Source organism: Terrapene carolina, unplaced genomic scaffold (assembly GCF_002925995.2).
Source record: "Terrapene carolina triunguis isolate 2854851 unplaced genomic scaffold, T_m_triunguis-2.0 Scaffold66, whole genome shotgun sequence".
NCBI classification, from domain to species: domain Eukaryota; kingdom Metazoa; phylum Chordata; order Testudines; family Emydidae; genus Terrapene; species Terrapene triunguis.
The window spans coordinates 79,589,919-79,612,000 of NW_020664417.1; the positions used below are offsets into that span (position 1 = coordinate 79,589,919).

The window sequence follows — 22,082 nt, forward strand, 5'->3', positions numbered from 1 at the left end:
CCCACCCCCCCCCCCCCCCCCAGAACATGAAAAACACCTCCCAGACTGACCAGGGTAACCAGTGACTGCACTGTGTATGTGTCCTGATGCTGGACCTGACACCGCCTCTGTACCCTGCTAAAGGTCACTGTCCTGTCCAATTACCAAGCCCCTTCCCCCCCTCCAGACAGACTCTCCCTCAAAAGAACCTGACTGAAACAGTAATGGAGAGAAACAAACATTTTATTGCGAACCAGACATGAAACGTGGGGTGTGAAACTTGGACGGGGGCTTGTGTGAGGTGGGTAGGAAAGGGCTTATGAAATTTTGGGGAATGTCAGCCTTCTAGTGCTAGAGCAGTCTGCAGGGGTTGACTGAAAGTTTTAACGGCCCTTGCCGCCCCTCCTTCTTTGGACTTTGGGTGAGGGGGGTGTGGGACTTGGTGGCGGGTGAGGGCGGTTACAGATAGACTGCAGCGGGGCTCTGTCCTCCTGCCTCCGGTCTTGCAGAACATCCACAAGGCGCCGGAGCGTGTCCGTTTGCTCCCTCATTAGTCCAAGCAGCTTTTCAGTAGCCTGTTGGTCCTCCTGACGCCACCTCTCCTCCCGTTCCATGACTGCTCGGTGCATTTGTGACAAGTTCTCCCTCCACTGTGTCTGCTGGGCTGCCTGGGCTCGGGAGCATCCCATTAGTTCTGAGAACATGTCTTCACGCGTCTTCTTCTTCCTCCGCCTAATCTGCGCTAGCCTCTGGGAGTGTGCTGACAGGCTGGGTTGGGAGACAGTCGCAGATGTGTCTGTGTGAATTGTAAAAAGGGAGTGAATTCCTGAGACAGATAAATGAAATTGTATACAAAGAACCTAGTCTTTCTCTGTGAACAAGACCATGCACTGAACCTCTCACATGCGCACTCAGGACAAGGTCGAATTTTCGGCCGTCGCCTTCAGTGCCTGTGGACTTGCGGAGGTCTTGGAGTGTTCAGAGAACTGTGGCTGGAGACCTGAACTTCTGGAGCGGGCAATAATGGTAAGCCGCAGACTTGTGGCTGCTTAAAACTCCAGCAGTAGCACTGGCCTCCTTTCACATTGAAAGCAATGCCAGTCTCTGCTGCCAGCAATCAGGACAGCATGAACTCTGCCCCTGTCCCACCCCCTCGCGGCTGTCCCAGGGAAAGATCCCTGTATGCTGCCCCTCTCCCTCCACCGCGTGGCTGTCAAGCAGTCCCAATACTAACATTCCCCTCCCTAATTCAAAGCAGGGCGTCATGAGCGACATCACCCTCCTGAGGATCCCGGACACCCAGAGAGAACGCATGCTGCGGGAAAGCATGCAGAAACCGGGCCGTATGCCGCCATGCTATGTCGTGCGATGATCCCGGAGTACTTGATTGTGGCGTGGAGGGGACATGTCTGCTACCACGGAGGGCCCACTAAGATCGCCCTACCCCGGAACCTGATCAACAGGCTTGAGCTCTACCTCCACGAGACCTACGAGGAGTTCTCCTACGAGGATTTCTCGTCGATCCCCGGCCACATTGACCGGATTTTCGCGTAGGTGCACTGGGACTTTGGAGTGGAGCGTCTTGGGCCTGGGAATCATGTAGTAACGGACATTGTGAAAATTTTTTAAAACACTTGGGACTAAATTGAGAAGAGCCTAAGACAGAGAAATCATGAAAACCCATTTGTTACCTTTGTAAATATTCCTGTTTTGTACCTGATTATTTTTTTACTAGTTTACAGAACTTTTATAAATGTACATTGTTAATAGTATAAATATTACCGTTCTGTTTTAAATAAATGTTTACATGTTTACAGCACTTACTGCTTGATCCTTCCCCTGATTCTGTGTCCGGGGTAAGGGATGGGGACGGTTGGTACGGGATCTCGGTAAGGGTGATGAAGAGCTCCTGGCTGTCGGGGAAATCAGCGGTGCCAGCGCTGTCGACTGCCTCGTCCTCCTCATCTCCTTCTTCATCTTCCCCGTCCGCTGTCATGTCCGACGAGGAACCGGCCGCGGACATGATCCCATCCTCGGAGTCCACGGTCAGGGGTGGGGTAGTGGTGGCGGCCGCTCCCAGGATGGAATGCAGTGCCTCGTAGAAACGGGATGTGTGGGGCTGGGATCCGGAGCGTCCGTTAGCCTCTTTGGTTTTTTGGTAGCCTTGTCTCAGCTCCTTGATTTTCACGCGGCACTGCGTTGCATCCCGGCTGTAGCCTCTCTCTGCCATGGCTTTGGAGATCTTCTCGTAGATCTTAGCATTCCTTCTTTTGGAGCGCAGCTCTGAAAGCACGGACTCATCGCCCCACACTGCGATGAGATCCAAGACTTCCCGATCAGTCCATGCTGGGGCCCTCTTTCTATTAGATTGCACGGCCATCTCTGCTGGAGAGCTCTGCATAGTTGCCACTGCTGCTGAGCTCCCCTCGATGTCCAAAGAGGAACTGAGATTCAAACTGCCCAGACAGGAAAATGAAAATGAATTCAAATTTTCCCGGGGGTGTGGCTGGTCAGAGCATCCGAGCTCTGACTGCTGTCCAGAGCGTCAACAGAGTGGTGCACTGTGGGATAGCTCCCGGAGCTATTAGCGTCGATTTCCATCCACACCTAGCCTAATTCGATATGGCCATGTCGAATTTAGCGCTACTCCTCTCGTTGGGGAGGATTACAGAAATCGATTTAAAGAGAGCTTTATGTCGAACTAAATGGCTTCCTGGTGTGGACGGGTGCAGGGTTAATTCGATATAACGGCGCTAAAGTCGACATAAAAGCCTAGTGTAGACCAGGCCTTAGATTTCCAGAAAGCCTTTGACAAAGGTCCCTCACCAAAGGCTCTTTCGTAAATTAAGCTGTCATGGATAAGAGGGAAGATCCTTTCATGGATTGAGAACTGGTTAAAAGACAGGGAACAAAGGGTAGGAATAAATGGTAAATTTTCAGAATAGAGAGGGGTAACTAGTGGTGTTCCCCAAGGGTCAGTCCTAGAACCAATCCTATTCAACTTATTCATAAATGATCTGGAGAAAGGGGTAAAAAGTGAGGTGGCAAAGTTTTCAGATGATACTAAACTGCTCAAGATAGTTAAGACCAAAGCAGACTGTGAAGAACTTCAAAAAGATCTCACAAAACTAAGTGATTGGGCAACAAAATGGAAAATGAAATTTAATGTGGATAAATGTAAAGTAATGCACATTGGAAAAAATAACCCCAACTATACATACAATATAATGGGGGCTAATTTAGCTACAACGAATCAGGAAAAAGATCTTGGAGTCATCGTGGATAGTTCTCTGAAGACGTCCACGCAGTGTGCAGCAGCAGTCAAAAAAGCAAACAGGATGTTAGGAATCATTAAAAAAGGGACAGAGAATAAGACGGAGAATATCTTATTGTCCTTATATAAATCCATGGTATGCCCACATCTTGAATACTGCGTACTGATGTGGTCTCCTCACCTCAAAAAGATATACTGGCATTAGAAAAGGTTCAGAGAAGGGCAACTAAAATGATTAGGGGGTTGGAACAGGTCCCATATGAGGAGAGATTAAAGAGGCTAGGACTTTTCAGCTTGAAAAAGAGGAGCCTAAGGGGGGATAGGATAGAGATATAAAATCATGAGTGATGTGAAGAAAGTGAATAAGGAAAAGTTATTTACTTGTTCCCATAATATAAGAACTAGGGGCCACCAAATGAAATTAATGGGCAGCAGGTGTAAAACAAATAAAAGGAAGTTCTTCACACAGCGCACAGTCAACTTGTGGAACTCCTTGCCTGAGGAGGTTGTGAAGGCTAGGACTATAACAGCGTTTAAAAGAGATGGATAAATTCATGGAGGTTAAGTCCATTAATGGCTATTAGCCAGGATGGGTAAAGAATAGTGTCCCTAGCCTCTGTTTGTCAGAGGATGGAGATGGACGGCAGGAGTGGGATCACTTATGTAAACATTAAAAGTCAACATTTTGAAGTGGCATCTAAAAATGCACCTTACCATACATATATATGTGTGTGTGTGTGTGTGTGTGTGTGCGCGCCCACACACACACACTGCTAACCACCTGCATTTGCACACATGGATCAGGTACTCATACCCTATCATCCCCAAGCACTGCATGGGCATTTTTAGAAGCCAATTAAAGATGGAGAGCCAAAATTGCAATCTTCTTGAAAAAACTTGTGGGTGCACTAGAAGGGTTAAAAATATGAATACTTGGATCAATGCTTAATGGTATCCAAAGTCAGTGGAAATGAACACCAGGACTGATTCTGATCTCACACTGGTTTAAATTGAGTTAAGTGGAGTTACACTGTGTAAAATAAGTGTAAATCAGGGCTGACTCATGCCTAATGTCTGATGTTTTCTCTACTTACTGCAGGAACGGCAGTACCTAGAAATAAAACTTCCTGAACATGTTTGCTGAATTTACTTTCATGAAGAATCATGGGCAAGACGCAAACTCTCTAATAAATTAGCATTTTTTCAATAGAAGCCGGGTGTATATTATTATTTTCCAAGTAATACTTTTTGCCAAGTCAGAACAAGCTATTTTCCTGTGTAACAGGTTTCTTATTTTTCCAGGATTTGGAAGAGTTACAGAAACAACTTACCTCCAGACTACTGAGTACTGAAATGTCGGGCGCTCGTAATTCAGACTACCAGACCTTAGAAGACTTAGAAAGGAAAGAGAGAGAATATTCTGAACATATCATAGATAATGTACCTATATCATTTTTTATTCATCTCTATATTTCTAAATTAACATTGTTCTGTTGATAGGGGAATCAATATTTTTTTTCTTTGTTATCACTAGTCCAGGATCAGTGTTTTAGAAGTCCACTGATCCTGAAAGCATGTGTACATTCGTCTAGCAAAGTGTTTCTAACTCTGGCCAGCAACTAGCATCTTTCTTTTCTGATTCTGGTTCACCGGTTCTTGCACAATACATAGAGATGTCAAATGCTTATTACTTTGTTGGACTAGTAAAATATTTCAACCCCTTGTATAATATGAGCTGTTAGACCTTATCTTACTTTTTCCCCCAACCTTAATTTAAATATGATTTTAGGACCTGATATATCTTTTGAGCCACTAAGAGAATTAGTTACATATCTTGAAAGATTACTGGTACACTTTTATGTAAAAGATATTTCAGTAAAGGTTGACTTAGAACTGTATATCATAATGTAATAGATTAATGCTTTATATACCAAAATCTCAGATTAGCTATATCTTCAGCACTGGTATGAAGTGCTAGCTGTAGTCGTTCTCAAGACAAAGGCTGCTAAAATCATGTTGGAACTGAAGTGACATTAGAGTGAAATAAGCAGGCTGGTAGTCAGAATTAAGTGATTATTCTAGTTTTCATTCTTAGTGCATTTTCTGTTTTTCAAAAATCCACTGTTGAAATAAACCATATAGGCATAGACTCTAAGCTCTTTTATACCCATCTGAGCTCAGTGGGATTGTACTTGTGCAATGAAGGTAGAATTTGGCCTGTAATATTTTTCCTTACATCTGATGCTCACTTGTACCATGTAAAGTATGCACACTCCATAGATAAACTTTTTCAGTTGGCATAGTTAAAGTGTTACTAACACCTCAGTAACTCTTCTGGCTACGCTGCTTTGCACAGTGTAACACATTTAAAGTGCTTTTAAATGCAAAAATGTAATTTTACTGTTGACATTTGATCCTCATGAAATGATAATTTTTCAGTTCAATAGCACTAGCGTGTCAAAACTAATTCCTGAGCCAGAAAACCTGGAGGTGGAAAAATATCTTATTTATCTAGTCTGCTGGAAAATAAGAGAAGAATCGCTCAGACTGTCTTTTTCTCTCCATTTTTTTCAACATTTGAGTTAATTTAGTGTTCATGAGTATGAGAGATCAGTCATACTGGCAGGCTATGTATAAGCTTCCCCACACTGATCTGCCAGTGCACTTCAGTCCTGACTAGAACAGCCCATATATCCTAGCCCTGGGCCTCTCTGACAGAGAAACTGACAGTCATTCTGACATGTTTGGTAGTTGTGAAATATGCCAGCGTGAACTTCTATGGTTTTCTATTTAATCTCTGTTCCTTTCACTTGATAACACATGTCCGGCTGACAGAGATAGAAGCATGTGACATTTCTTGTGAGACTGTGAAGGCAATCCTTTAAAGAACGTATTGTTCAATATTCTACAGAGTTAATCATGTGTGAAACGGATATTATTAGTGTCATCTAGCCTTACTGAGCTTCATGGGACAGATCATTAGCTGATGTAAATTGTCATTTAATGGAGGTATGATAATTTACATCAGATGAGGATCTGCCTCCATGTGTGGAATCGTAGCCCTGGTCTACACTGGTGGTGGTGGGGCGGGGGGGGGGATTGATCTAAGTTACGCAACTTCAGTTACATGAATAACATACTGAAGTCGATGTACTTAGATCAACTTACCATGGTGTTTTCACTGTGGTGAGTCGACTGCTGCCACTCCCCTGTCAACTCTGCTTGCGCCTCTCGCAGCGCTGGAGTACAGGAGTCGATGGGAGAGTACTCTGGGGTTGATTTATCTCGTCTAGATTAGACGCGATAAATCGATCGCTACCCTCCGATCCGGCAGGTAGTGAAGACATACCCATAGAATCATAGAATATTTGGGTTGGAAGAGACCTCAGGAGGTCATCTAGTCCAATCCCCTGCTCAAAGCAGGACCAATCCCCAACTAAATCATCCCAGCCAGGGCTTTGTCAAGCTGGGCCTTAAAAACCTCTAAGGATAGAGATTCCACCACCTCCCTAGGGTAACCCATTCCAGTGCTTCACCACCCTCCTAGTGAAATAGTGTTTCCTAATATCCAACCTAGACCTCCCGCACTGCAACCTGAGACAGTTGCTTCTTGTTCTGTCATCTGCCACCACTGAGAACAGCCTAGCTCCATCCTCTTTGGAACCCCCCCTTCAGGTAGTTGAGGTAGTTGAGTGGAGTTACACATCACATCACAGTTACTATATTATGGAAAGATTCTCCTTGACTTCAGCCACAGGCCCTTGAAGAGCACCTCTCTTCCCTCAGTGCTATAAGGTTTTTCCTTTCCTCACCATACACAGCAGATTGGCACCTCCAAAAAAAGCACCTGGAATTTCAAAGTACAATTCTTGGCTGTTTTGGGGGACATTTAGTAGCACAAATCCCGTTGAAAGTCAAGTGCCAGCCGCTATTCACAATCTCCCCCTTAATTATTATTATTACTATTACTAATAAAGATTTATGATGATAACACCTAGAGGCCTCAGTCAGGACTGGGGCACCCTTGTGTTGCAGCAATATATAACCATTAGATGGCTGGACACTGCACAGACCCAAGCCCCTGTCCTGGAAAGCTTACAATATAAGGCCCTGATTCTACAGATGTACATGTGTTTAGCTTTATACATGTAAGTAATCTCACCAAAGTCAATAGAATGACTCACGTGTATAGAATTAAGCTTGTGCACAAGTATCTACAGGATTAGAGCCTAAAGCTGGTGATCTGTAGGTGGGGCATACACTTTTCTAAACCACATAATATGGTTACAATTTCTGAGAAGTTAATATAATGTTTACAAACTCAATAGCTGCAAAAAACCTCAGCTGGTGAAAAACTTCTGAGTTTTAAACTAAAATCTTGCTACACATGCACTCCCACGCTACAACATTGATAATAAAGTAACTTGTTAGAAAGAGATGACTGGTTATTAGCCTTTCTTCTATCCCCAATTGAAGTAATTAGCCCAGAGGTCCCCAAATTGTGGGGCGCAACCCCCCTGGGGGGGTGCAGAGGAACACTTGTGGGGGTGCGGCGGGGCCTGGGCCAGCTCCCATGGGAGACAGGGAGGGGGCATCACCCAGACCCCTCCAGCCACAGCTCCACTCCTGGCCCCAGACCTGACCCCAGCTGCAGCCCCAGCCTCAGCCCCCTTACCCCTGTCCATGTCCCCCCTGCCCGGGAGCCGCATCCCCGCTCCCGGCCCTGACTCCGGGGACAGGGGGTACGTGACTCTGAAAAGTTTGGGGACCACTGAATTAGCCTATTTTTAGCGTGTTGTGTGTGAGGAGTTCTTTTAAATAGCAATCTTAAATAAAATTGTATACACTAACCTCCATGAAGAGTCAGAATTAGCCAACAGGTACCATACACTGGTATCTGACATTACCCAAGGTGCTTCGCCATGTTTCAAAATATGAGATTTTTGTGAAAATGGTTTTGCCAAATGATGACTTTTTAATGGCTTCATCTTGAATTACAATGATTTGCCTCCCATAATAGAACACATCTCTGTGTTGCAGGGTAATTAATTTCTCAGGTTTTTAAATATTATGGGGGTTTTTTTAGGTAAAGGGGGAAATAATTGATGTGTTTTAATTCCTACTCTGCAGATGGAAGCTTTCTGGAAGCAGGCAGACAAAGCCGAGCAGTTTCTCCTGAACCAATCAAATTGCTCAAGTGCCAAAAGAGGAAAGATAATGATGAATCTGACTGAGAGAATGATTGCAGTAGAAGGGTTATTAAGCCAGTCTCAGGATTTGCAAGCAATGGTAAAGTACAAGAGGACAGAAAGCTGAAGAGAGACTCAAACAGTCAATCCTAACTCAGAGCATAATGAGAATGTGTAATGTTTATGTCAATCAGAGTTTATGAATTAGGTAGACAACTTACCAGCTGTGGCCTGTTTACTTTAACCTGTTATAAGGAGACTAGCTTTCTCAGTAGTTTGTAAAAACGCTTACGTGAGTGACCTCTCATTGCTTTGATTCTGGTTCTGAAAACACGACTATCCAGTCATGGTGGAATAAAAATGCTCTGCAAGATTTTAATGAGAGCAATGAGCAAGCAGCAAGAGCACTACATCTAAAGATGGGGAAGGGAAACATTAACCTGCGTATTGAGACATCTTTTTTGTATGTATTCTACCATGCCTGGATGGCCATACTTCAAATTAAGAAGGGTTCCGAGTGCACTCCTGACTTCCTTTGGAATTGAAGACCCTCAGCACCTCCTACTAACCTGGCCTTGAGAGAGGAAGCAATAACATTTACAAGTGTATTCATTTTAATGCAACATAAAGCGCATACTGTTACGCATAATTAACCTGTCATTGGACCAGATCCTTCTCAGTTATACAGGCTATTATTATGGAGTAACTCCACTGAAGTAATTGGAATTATTCTGGATTTAAAGAAGTATAAATGAGATCAGAATCTGGCCCACTATGGCCTCTAGATGCATTTTTTCACCCATAAAATATTTAGTGGTTAGTAGCTAATGATTTATGATCGTGCAACGTGGGAGTCAAATAAAATTAATGACCCACACTGGCAAATAATCTTTATAGGTGGTCTCTCTGCACCATGGTCCACTAAGCTTCCATACATGGACTTTCCTCAGTTGTGCCTGGTTCAATATGAATGTTCAGTCTAAATGGATTATTTCTTATGTTTGGGTCCAACATTTAATAAGTTTTTCTACCTAATGTTGCCTTCATGGACCTTCTAGCTCTTTGGAGAAGGACCATCTTCTCCTTTAGTTGCAGTAGTTGCTAAGGGTCACCCTATCATGCTGTCTGGAGTGGCTCACGACCATGAGTGCCTGTCTCAGGGCAGACTGTCAAAAACAGGGCAGACATCCCAAACTAGTGGTGTTTTCTATAATTAGACTTCACCAACTCTGTCACAGATGTGAACTTCTGGATCACTGTAACAGTCTTACCATAGAGTCGCAGACAGTCCCCATAGACTTTCCAGTCTATCTTACCACCCAGGCAAGCTGGACTTAGTGATACAGTAAATGGTCACTTACACCAAAAATCACACAATATTCAGGTTGCTTCCAGTCCCAAGAGACCAGTCACTTACCCTAGATCAATTTGTATCTCAGATCTTACACCAAAGACAACGCTTGTAGCCAGTCCTGTAATAAACTATTTAAAGGCTTATTAACTAGGCAAAAATAAATGGTTAAAGCAAGCAAACATACACAAAGGAACCATCCATGATTCCTAAAGATGACAGTAAAGTGATAATCTGTCAATTCAAGATATCCCCACAGCAGACCCAGGGATAACCCTTGGGGAATCTCTGCCTTTGTTTAATGTCTCTGGCCGTGTGAGAGTTCAAACAAGCAAAGAGATGACAAATTTTCTTGTGATCCTGTTTTATCTTTTACATTTGGCCTTACTGTCCATGATATGAATTCCCTTGCACATAGCATTTCCAAGGTGTGATAGGGCCAGTCACAATCCTTTGTACTGTGATGTTCTCAATGGCCCATTTAATCTTGATAGGCCTCCTTAATGGGGGTGGACGATTCCCATACCTGGGTTCACAAGTTCAGAGCAAACACTTTTAAAGTTATAAAGCATAACTTACATATTTCCTTATAGCATGGAATATAGCCATTACAAGTGAGATTAATGCATGCAGCAATTTACGAGCATTTCACAGAGTCTAAACACTAACTACATTCTTTTAAGACGAATACCTATTTTGAACAAAACTAACGTATAAGTGAGCTGGTTTGGTTTCCAGCTATGAGTTTGTCAGTTCTTAGCTAATGCCTACAGCCTTGGCTAGAGCTGGCACTTGGTTTACCAGCATCACGTACCTCTCCCCATCTCAAGCCATTATATAAGCACCACTAACCCGAGGAGCAAGATTTTTTAGATGGGCTATGAACCTTGGTTTCCTGTGCCATAGAGTAATGGAAGTGGTCTGTAATGACTTTTATTTTTCAATCATTTACTGAGCTACTCTGTTTTATATACCGTCAGTAATCTCAGTGTATTAGGACTCACTCTACAATGGTATTGTAGTCCTATAACCGTGCTCATTCTTAAATGAAAACTGACCAGCTGGGCAGTATTTTAGAAAAAAAAAATCCTTAGATCTTATCCTTTTGCTCCATCTAGTGAAACTTTTCCCCCTCAGCATTAGCCTGTGCTGAACATTGAAATGTGCAGTGCTAACTTATTATTCATGTTGCTTCATTCATTTTAGATTTATTTTCATTTCTTAAAGAGCCAGGAAGCACTGGATGGAAAATGTAGACAGCTTTGCTTAACCCGTTCCATGGTGCAAGTGAGCACACACAATCAAATGAATGGGTCGCTGGAGGAAACAGTTTGTCTAGCGTCACTGTTTTTGTCTCTTGCATCATTCAGTATTGAATGGGTTAATGAAGGGCTCAGTGTGTTGCAGAGATTCAGCACTCTGCCTGCACTTAATTTTTTACATATTATTTTTGTTTTGTTTTCAGGACATTCAGGAAAGAATATTTAATTGGGAGCTAATGGTGAAAATGGTTGATTTTTTGAAGACAAGGATACAAGAAGAAAGTAAATGTAGACTAGATGCTGTAGCTGGCATATTGGACCAGTTAACTATAAAGAGCAACCTCTCTCTTTCGCAGAAGGAAGAGCTTTTAACAGGCCTGCACAAGGTCTTCTGGGAGCAAGTAGCACATTACAATAATGGTAAGTACTTTTTAAACAGACATTTCCGACCTTCATCTTTAAAATTCATTGACTTGTGAGCTTTATTTTGATATTAACTTGTCTCACTTTCCCATGAAGAGTAATAACAGTGCATGAAATCTCACTCTTTCGAAGCATATTAGTGGATAAACTAGGAATGCTGGCCCAGATGCTCAAAGGAATGGAAGTGAGGAGCCTAAATACCTTTGAGGATCTGGACTACTGTTCCTAGGGAGGGTATATGCTCTGGAACAGGGAGTAAAGCCACCTAGGCCTTGTTCCTGGCTTTGCCATCGACTTGCTGTGTGGTCTGTGTAATCTCTCTGTGCCTCATTGTGCCCATGTGTAAAATGAATATAAGTCACATCTACCTCACAGGGGTATTGGGAGGGTTTTCTAATTAATGTTTGGTAAGGGCTTGGAAATCATTGGATAAAAGGTGTTCGTAGCGTCATAGAGTTTAAGGCCAGTGGCGGTTGCGTAAGTGCAAAGCATTGTGTTATGTTCTCCTACCAGCAGATGAACCAGGAAAGTTTAAAACAAAAACACAGTTGTGGCATCAGCCCTTTATAAAAGGCCATTTGGGGGTGATAAACGCAATTCAGTTCATCTCTCTGTCTTCCTGAGGTTAAAATGAGTGTTCAAATTTAGATTTTGAGGGATAAAAAAACCCCAAAAGAAATAAACTCACTTTGGGGGTGGGGGCATTTTAGCTCTCTCTCCTCCCTTCCCCCACCATGAAATTTTGTTTAAACAGGTATTTTGTAGCTAGAAAATCTGGAGCAGAATGGCTCACTAACCTGAAGTCCCTCACCCATTGCAGAAGCTGGGATCTCCCAACAAACTAACAACTCCTGGTATATCAGGTTCCCCAGTATGCTTTTCGAGGGCAGGATGAAAGAGCCTTGTTTTGATATATTCAGTGCCATACACATGCAGGGAAATAGGCATGGTAGGCCAATATTTTCAAAATTGAATAATAATTTTTGGAGCCTCAATTTTGGAGTGTGTAAATTGATACTCCTTAAGGAGGCCTGGCTTTAAGAAAGTACTGAGCAACCTCCCCCTGAAAGACAGGACTCTTTAAGTTGTCTTAAGTTGGACACCCAATACTTCAGGCAACTAAAATTACTAGTAATTTGAAAACTGGGTCCTTAGACTCTCTTCATGCAGCCATGGTTCTCACCAGCTCCCACGTATCAAGGTCCTGCATCTATTTACAAGATGAAAACTTCTGATCCTGCAGCTCACAGTTCCTTTGGCCCCGCTCTGCATTTTCACATCCCTTGCTGGGTTTTCACTATCTACAAGATTGAACCAATCTTGTCCCCCTACTGCTAAGCCCATATGAATAGATGCCCACGTAATAGTTCCCACTTAATATGGATGAATGCTGACTCTTGGCCACAGAGCTATAGATATCTTCCCACCCTACTCAGGAGAGAGTGAGGGGAGTCATGGAGAAGAGCTCTGTAGTTTACTTTGCAGGCTCTCCATTGTTTCCCGTGCCTCCCTGCCCCATGGTTGGGATATGGAAGGCGGGTAGGGGATTTGTCCTGTTCTGATTAACAACTGTTCTACTTTGACTTAAATCAAAATACTTTGGCAGACACATCCATCATTATCGCTCTACTCATCACATGTGAGGAATTTATTACAGTTTTGTATTTGATTTTTTTTAAACTGACTTTGAAGCCTACCGAGTTTTAACGTATCTTGGAGTGATGCAAGTTGAATTTAGGAATCAGAGTTCCACCGTCATTAATGGGAGTTGTGAACCTGTGCATTGCTCTGAATATTTACCACTTTAAATAAAGAGTATCTACTCAGTTAGGAGCAAAGGTTTAACATATCACTAAATTATTCTGTATTGATTTAATTCCGTGGTTTGCCACAAGAATATTTATGTCTCTAGTCCCCTTCATAACATCTCGATTCATGGGGAATCTTTCCATTCAACTCATTGGGTCAAGCACCAAGTGGGGCAAGGAGGGAAGCTGGTTTTATATATTTATATTTGAAAGTAAATATTTGCTGTCTTTGTTAAATAACTTTGATTCTAAAGTGATCAGTCTGGGGTAAAACCCTTTGTCTGCTAGAAATGCAAAGCTGGCTTTCTTAGGATAATTGACTCTTTAACTGCCCTATTGATATGCTGTCCATGTCAAAGCTCCAGGAGCTGAAGAGCCTAAATGTAAATACTCTCACTGGAGAGTTGCTCGTATTCTCAGCTAGTTTTGAATTGTGAGTTTTGCCATATCTAAAGGCCATCAATCCCCATTCCGCAGGTTTTGTCCTTTCTAAAAAAATGGTAAGTATTCATATGAATAACAGTTTAAGCAAAGGGTTTAATGGATGCGCCTTGCTAGTTCTTTAAAAGGAGGACATATATGCCTACCTCGGGGCTGTTGTGTGTTTCTAAAAGTAAGCCCTTAAATTTTGTTTGAGTTCATTCCTTTTGTTTTTCTCTCAGTCGTATTTGCATTGTTGCAAGACAGAGATGCAGCTGATAAGGCGTTAGTTTTATGTGAAATAGGTACTTTTGTCCATAAGAGTAAAATCTGTACACGCATATTAAGCAATCTCCTGTATTAAAAGATTATCTCAAACGTCTTGCATACAAACCCTCCCATTGACATAGCACAGTCTACACTGGGAGTTCAGTTGATAGAACTGCGTCGCTCAGAGCTGTGGATTTTCCACACCCCTGAGCGACGTAGTTAGGCCAACATAAGTTTGTAGTGTAGACCAGAGCTGTTTTTCAAAATGTTTTTTTTAAACCTCCAAGGTTAGTGTAGACTTTGGGGGTGGAGGGAATGGGAAAAAACACTGCACTATCTAGATTTTTATTAAAGACTTTCAGTGCATTTTCAAATGATTTGTCAGGGAATTTATGTTCGTCAGCAGGCTGATGTTTATAATAAATTAGCACTGGGCATGAGTAATGTGCAAAGTTTATATAATGCACTGCTTTATCTCCCCCCAACAAGGAACTTCTCATAGCTAAAACACCTTGATATGGTGGCAGAATCGCTGGCACAATGTAACATTCATTTTCTGTATTCTTTTTTAGCTGCACGGTTTACTTGGGGGAGTAGTGAATTATTGAGGTATTTATAGGAAAAAAAGGTTAATATTTTTTGAGGGGCTTAGGTGAATATCAGATGAAAGACAGATGTGAGGGAGGTTTGGATAGCAGATGTCTGGATCTGCAGGGAAAACTCATCTGGAGCCGTGGAGTGTCTGAAAGTTAGGCCTCAAATGTCTCAAGCTGGCAACCCCCACACACCAAAAAATAAAAATAAAAAAAAATATCAGTGGATCCTGAAAGCTTTGGCGTAAGTGACTTGTCCAAGATCATGCAGCAAGTCAGAGGCACAGCCAGGAATAGAACCCTGAAGTCCTAGCAGCCAGTCTGGTGCCCTATACACTAGACAGTGTTGCTGCCCCTACAATAGAATATATTTATTTCAGAAATAAAAATCAAACTTGAACCCAGGCTTTTTTTTTTAATGTATCCATTTTTAAACCAGAAATGAAAGTTCACACACTTATTTTCCCAAAATTATAGCGTTGTAACACCTAATCATTTACATTTTATATTCCAGAATGTGTCCAACAAGGTAAAGACCTAATCATGAAACTCCTGGCATGTCGTACAAGGAAGATAAGAGAGCTCAAACAAGCTCAGAAGGATGAACAAGGGGATCTGCTCAGTAAAGCTCAGAAAATAGGGGAACTGGATGAGTTTCTGAAGGTGACTGTGTAAAGATTTATATTCACTATTTGGTTTGTTTTAGGGCCATTGTAACGTTCTATGAAGCTCTCTCAGTCCACCAGAACTGTCAGCTTGTGTTGTCATTTGATGTGTCTACAGTAGCCTAGGGCAGAGTTGGGGATGGGGGGCAGGCCTATGCCCCAAAATACTAGAGTCGGCTCTGCTTGTTAACATTTTAAAGCCTGCTCTGAGATAGGGACTTCGCCACCTCTTGCTTGGGCAGCTGCCATACTCCTAGCTCTTCTATAGACTCCCGGGGTACATCACTTAATCTCTGTCCCTCAGATCCGCCTCATGTAACATGGGAATAATAATACTTCCAGTGTGTTGTCTTTTGGGATTTTGAGTTCTTCAGGGCTGGGAAACTCTCTTATTTTGGGTATGTACAATGCCTGGCCTGGCAGAGCATGTCTGGGGCCTCTAAGTGCTAATGTAATACTAATAATAAGGAATAATAGTGCTATCTTTGCACCCTCCATTCCTATAGCAACTGCTGCAATGGGAACTCTCATACTGTGTCCGCAACCAGTGCCAAAAGGAAGTCCAGGCAAAAGGCGCCCTGAAGTTTCCGCACTGTCAGCAGCACACAAAGAGAAGGAGAGGATGCAGGGCTAAGGGTTGGTCTACACTACAGAGTTAGGTCGATGTAAGGCAGCTACGTTGATCTAATTATGCCAGTGTCCACACTGCAGCCTAGCTCCCGCCGATGTAAGTGCCCTATCATACCGACATAATAAGCCCTATGCCTCTCGTGGAGGTGGAGTTATAGCGGCGTAGTTAAGACGAAGCAGTGTCAGGGTAGACACCGCAGGTTACTTACGTGCTGGAGCCATAAAATTGACAAGAAAGTTGGGTTGTCACCCCAGGACGGGTGGAGGACTCCAACTAGAGTCTCCTGGCTCCCTGCGCCCAGACAGGCTGCTGCTAAGGCTCCCCATGGGGATCAGGGAGGCTCCGTGTGACTGCCAGGTTCAGCCAGTGGGGAGCTGGGAGCTTCCGTTCAACTGCCGGGCTCCCGGTGAGGAGCGGGGAGCTAATAGCTGTGGGGGGGGCAGCCAGGCTCCCAGCAGGGAGCCAAAAACCCATGGGAGCGGGGGGGGGGGCAGTCGGGCTTCTGGTGGGGAGCTGCACTCGGAGCTGAGAGCCTGGGCTCCCCACACTGCCCCTCTAAAGTTGGCAGAAATGCTCCTGATGAGGACACGCACCACCAACAGAAGGACGGTAGAGTAGACATGAACCACTGCAGTAATTACTGTGATGGCTGTAAGTTGACCTAACATAGGTCAACTTATGTTTGTACTGTAGACATGCCCTAGGCTACTACCATATTGAGTGGAAATCCTGCAGCTTGCTGGTGCTTGCCTGCCCAGCTCCAGCATAGAGTTAAAGAGCTGGCACTGGGAGAGGGACCCGAGCCTGACTCCCCCAACCTTCCCACCACCACCACAATAGGAAAACACACTCCTCCTCTTGGCCCCCCTCTGACCATCTAGGAAAGATCAGGGAAGAGCTGCCATTCTCAAGAATCTATTCTCCAAGTAACCAGTCAGTTCACCACTAGAAAAGACCCAATCCCTATGGTCACCCATCCCAATAACCAGTCTGCTGCTACCACTGACAGCAGAGGCTGTAGGATGACCTGCTTACCCCACCAGTGCTGCTGTGAGGAACAGCTGCCAGGTAGGGGGACACATGCAAAGGAGCCCTTCTTCAGGTGCTGGGGACAGAGAACTATGGTTGATCAAGAGGAGTGAAGGAAATTGCCGAGAACTATAGACTTACATTATTTTAAAATTCATCCTCAACTATCAGGGAAAGAAATGATTTCGGGGCAGCATGTCTGCTTACTAAAGTACCTCCTCACAATATTAGATTGTTCCATGAATTTTAATAAACAGTTTAAAATGTAAAAACTCAGCTAGATGGTTTGAGAAAACTTTTTTCCCCATTACAACAAGCTGACAGATTTTGCTGATCTCAATGCTACAACTTCTTATTGCAGTCCAAGCTTTGTAATTACATTGTGTAAGTTAGATAATGCAATTACTATACTTGGTCTGCAATGCTTTCTTGATGAAGTTTGGTTAAAGAACACTCTCCATAATGCATAGGGGAAAAAATCAGTGTAAGAGCAGGCTTCCAGCCATTTAAAACAAATGTGTACTCTGAAGTGGCATTTTATATCTCTTAGGCTCTTTGTCTTGTTCAAATATAAACAGTTAATTTTATTATGCAGTTTGCTATCCACTGGACACTTTAATGTTTGTTTGTATACTCCTGTTTAATGGACCTCTTGGTAGACACCGAGAGCATATTAACTGAAATTAAGAAATTTTGTATCAAGACTTTCTTCTGCAAAGGCAAGACAATTCAGTTATGCAAAGAAAATGCCTTCATTTTTACATACCATAGTCTTATAAATAACTTGGACACCTAACCAATACATTGCATAGTAACATTTGCAATCAATGATACATTTGTTGCAGGCTGGGAGGGAATTATAGCTGTTTGCCAATTTTTTTCAGCTTTTGTGTTGCAACACAGGATATAAACTTTGATTTTTAAGTTGTTAAGAAATTCCTCCATGAAATATAACTGAGCCATGAGATGCTCTCACCCTTCTGCCCCCATAGTAAAATGGGTCCTTGTGAGCAGGTAACTCTCTCCTGTGCTCTAAGATAAAGTCCAAATGCTCTGTGGAGGAACAAATGAAACCCCTTCCTTGGGTATGACTTTATCAACAACCAAATCATGGATTATTGTTCATGCTATGGAAATTTTCATGCTTTGTGTTCAAGTGGTTGCAAGTTCAAACCTTTCTAAGCTGTCTCAGAGATGGTGAATATTTATTTCCCTCTAAGTTTATGTCCACACTTCAAGAAGGCTGTTGAAAAATTGGAAAGGGTTGAGAGGAGAGCCATGGGAATGATTAAAGGATTGGAAACCATGCCCTACAGTGAGAAACTTATGAAACAATCTATTTAGTTTATCAAACAGAAGGTTAAGAGGTGACTTGATTACAGTCTATAAGTACCTACATGGGGATTGAAATTTGATAGAGGGCTCTTCAATCTAGCAGACTAAGGTATAAGCTCCATTGGCTAGAAGTTGAAGCTAGACAAATTCAGACTAGAAATAAGATGCAAATTTTTAACAGTGAGGGTAATTAACCAGCAGAACAACTCAACAGACATGGTGGATTCTCCATCAGTGGAAATTTTTAAATATGGATTGGATGTTTTCCTAAAAGATATGCTCTAGTACAGGGGTCGGCAACGTTTGGCACGCGGTTCGCCGTCCTGGGCCAATGGGGGCGGCGGGAAGCCGCGGCCAGCACATCCCTCGCCCGTGCCACTTCCCGCTGCCCCTACTGGCCCAGGACAGCGAACCGCGGCCAATGGGTGCCGCGATCGGCCAAACCTGCCACGTCAGCAGGTAAATAAACTGGCCCGGCTCGCCAGGGTGCTTACCCTGGTGAGCCACGTGCCAAACGTTGCCAACCCCTGCTCTAGTACAACCACAGCTATTGGATTTGAAGCAAGAATTGATTCAGGGAAGTCCTGTGGCCTGTGATATGTAGGAAGTCAGTACTTCTGTAAAAAAAAAAAACAAAAAACAAAAACAACAAAACCTTGTCTGGAATCTTAAACCTCCAAGTAAATCCATGTAGTGCATATGCTGCTCTATCTACAGCATGTCTTGAAAATTAACTAGTAACTTCACAGGTTTAACATTAGTTGAGGTTTGAGCTCTTTGCAGGAAGCTATGTTCCAGTTTCATATGAATTCTTCTGTCCATTCATCTGTCTTCTGTCTTTTGACTGTAATGATACTATGACTAAGTATGTGAGCTGCTATCATCAGCACTACCTCGGGTTTGTGCTGCTCCTTTTTATATTGAGTATAGTGCCCACGAAAGGTGAACAGACTGAAAATACTAAAAAGTGAAGTTATCAGTTCACAGAACAGCTTTGTGTACAGGCTAGTAGACTAAACATCTCTTCAATGACCCACTGATTTTTCTCAATTCAGTTCTGGAGTGATTATCTCTTTGGAGTGAGACAGTAATTCAGACTATGCTGATTTAATCCTTTCTTCTTTGCTAAAGACTTTTTTGTTGACACCTGCCTGCTTTAAATAGGTACATAAAATCACCAGTTTACATTGTGTAGGGCAGTTTTCAGCTATACTGTACTGTACGAATGCCTTTCAGTCCTTGCTAATGGGCTGAATTTCAGCTAGTAACTAAGAGGCAAAAGTCTTAGGCCATTTTTATCATATACACTAAGACCTCTTTGGGATTTATGGCCATTTTTTTTTAAATTGTTGTTTGCAGTGATGTTGTAGCCATGTTGATCCCAGGATATTAGAGAGATAAGGTAGGCGAGGTAATAGATATTTTTTATTGGACCAACTTCTGCTGGTGAAAGAGTCTTATGTGTAAGCTTGAAAACATCTCTTCTTCAGGTGTGGGAAAGAGGGTCACAACTAAATATAACATGGAACAAATTTTTAAGCATGAGGAGTGCCTTACTGTAGATAAGATTTCTGTGTGTGTTTGGGGTGGTTGCTGGATCTGTGAAGGTAAGTGTGGAGATCCAGGGGTTTCTTGTATAGAGTTGTCTGTACAGTTCCATTGTTGAAACTGATTGTGGTGTTCAGTTGATACCGGTGTGGGAGCGTTCTATAGAGAGTTTGATGGATGAGTGTTGGTTTATTAAGTTGTTGTGGAAATCTATGAGGGAGTTTAGGTCATCTGTCCAGAGGATGAAAATACTATTGATGTATCTCAGGTATATAATTAGTTTTGTGGTGCATTTGTCCAGAAATTCTTCCTCAAAGTAGCTCATGAAGAGGTTGGCATTTTGGGGAACCATCCTAGTACTCATGGCTGTTCCTGTGGTTTGGACAAAGTGTTTGTTGTTGAATGTAAAATTGTTATGGGTGAGGATGAAATGGATGAGTTTGGTGAGGTGTTTGAGGTGCATAGCTGAATGTTGTCTATTGTCTTGTAGATATTTGAGGTAGATAGCGATGCCATCATTGTGAACGACATTGGTTTATAGGGAGGTGGCATCTATGATGGCAAGGGAGGGTGCTAATGTTGTGGAGTTTCTGGAGGAAGTCAGTTTGTCTTGGAGGAAAACCGGCCTTTGCTTGGTGAGTGGTGTGAGGATGGTTTCTGTGAGTACTGATGTTCCTTCAGTAAGAGTGCAGTAGCCAGATAGGATGGGTTTGCCTGGGTTCTCTTGTTTATGTATCTTGGGGAGCATGTTGAAGTTCCTGGGGTGGGATCATAAGGGATGAGGTGGTAGAGTTTCTCTTGGAGTTGTTTGGGGAAGGATTTGATGATATCCTTATATTCTTGGGTTAATTGTGCTGTGGGGTCTTCTTTGAGTTCTTTATAATAGATTGTGTTGGATGCACTTAGATACCACAGAATATTCTCCAAGGAGAAAGTCTGGGATACACACACCTTAACACACTTAAAACTGCCTTCACCAAACAAGGACACTCCATCTGAAAAGTGGATCACATCAGGAACGGGCCACCCAAATACCCCAAGAGAACCTGCTTCAGTAGGGAATAAAAAGCCTCCAACCACACACCCCTATTTATCACCTACTGCCCCACACTAGAACCCATACAGGGTATCATTAAACAATTACAACCCCTACTCTTTTCCAAACCCCATCTTCTGGATTTCAAACAACCCCCTCCCCTACAAGCTCATCATTAGAAGCAAGCTCGCCATAGACTAGGACTCATCAACTCAAAGCAGCACCAAACTCTGCCATAACAGATGCAAAGCCTGCAGACATATCTCCACTGCTACAATGATCAACACCCCCATAACACACCTTTCAAAATCCATGGGTCCTACATATGCATATCACAACATGTGGTGGGGTACCTCATCCAGTGCACTAAATGCCACCATAACAACTATGGGGTGAAGCCAGGCGATCACTACGCTCTCAAATGAACTCACACAGGAAAATGATAAAAGGCTAACATCCTATCCCCTGTGGGCAAACAGTTCACAAAACAGTCACTCACTATCTGACCTCTCAGTCCTCATCCTCAAAGGAAACCTGCACAACACCTTCAAAAAAACAAGCCTGGGAGCTGAAACTTATAACTTCATTAGACAATAAAATCCTAGACTCAATAAAGACACTGGATTTATGGCTCACTACAACAATCTATAACTCACTAACCCTCCTTTGTCCTACAATTGCAGAGGTGTTAACTGCCCACGTCACCTTGAATGGTCTCTTACATCATGTTAATTCCTTATGATGATGGCTACTACTTTGTCATAGAGGTCAGGGAAGTCACAGAATCCGTGACTTCCAGAGACCTCCGTGATTTAAGACCTCGACACCTGGGAGCTGTAGGGTCCCTGCCACCCTGATGGCTGGGAACTGCGGGGCCTGAGCTCCCAGACGCAGAGGATGGTAGGGGTGCCCCACAACTCCCAGCCGCCACAGGCAGTGGGGCCCCCAGGAGCTCCCTGCCGCTGAGGGCAGCGTGGGTGCCCTGCAGCTCCCAGGCGGCGTGGGTGCCCCACAGCTCCCAGCCCCACGGGTGGCAGGGGTGCCCCGGAGCACGGAGCACTGTGGCTGGTGGGGGTGCCTGGGAGCTCCAAGCCAGAGCCACTGCAGGTGACGGGGGTGCCCTGAGCTTGGAGCCACTGGTGGTGTGGGGACCCTGCACCTCCGAGGCAGGCACCCCCTTGGTGGTGTGGGGACCCTATAGCTCCCCATTTTGTCATGCATAATTTTTAGTAAAAGTCACGGATAGATCATGGGCTTCTGTGAATTTTT

General features: G+C 43.4%; 1 protein-coding gene across 2 annotated transcripts in view; it reads left to right on the forward strand.

The window, feature by feature from the left end:
* Positions 1-22,082, forward strand: part of EVC (EvC ciliary complex subunit 1) — an 88,992-nt gene that overhangs the window by 26,382 nt on the left and 40,528 nt on the right. For both annotated transcript variants that reach the window (XM_026648050.1, XM_026648051.1), the window contains exons 7-10: positions 4,556-4,693; positions 8,384-8,542; positions 11,259-11,475; positions 15,084-15,232. In XM_026648050.1, coding sequence (XP_026503835.1) covers positions 4,556-4,693; positions 8,384-8,542; positions 11,259-11,475; positions 15,084-15,232 — 663 coding nt within the window. The remainder of the gene's footprint in view (positions 1-4,555; positions 4,694-8,383; positions 8,543-11,258; positions 11,476-15,083; positions 15,233-22,082) is intronic.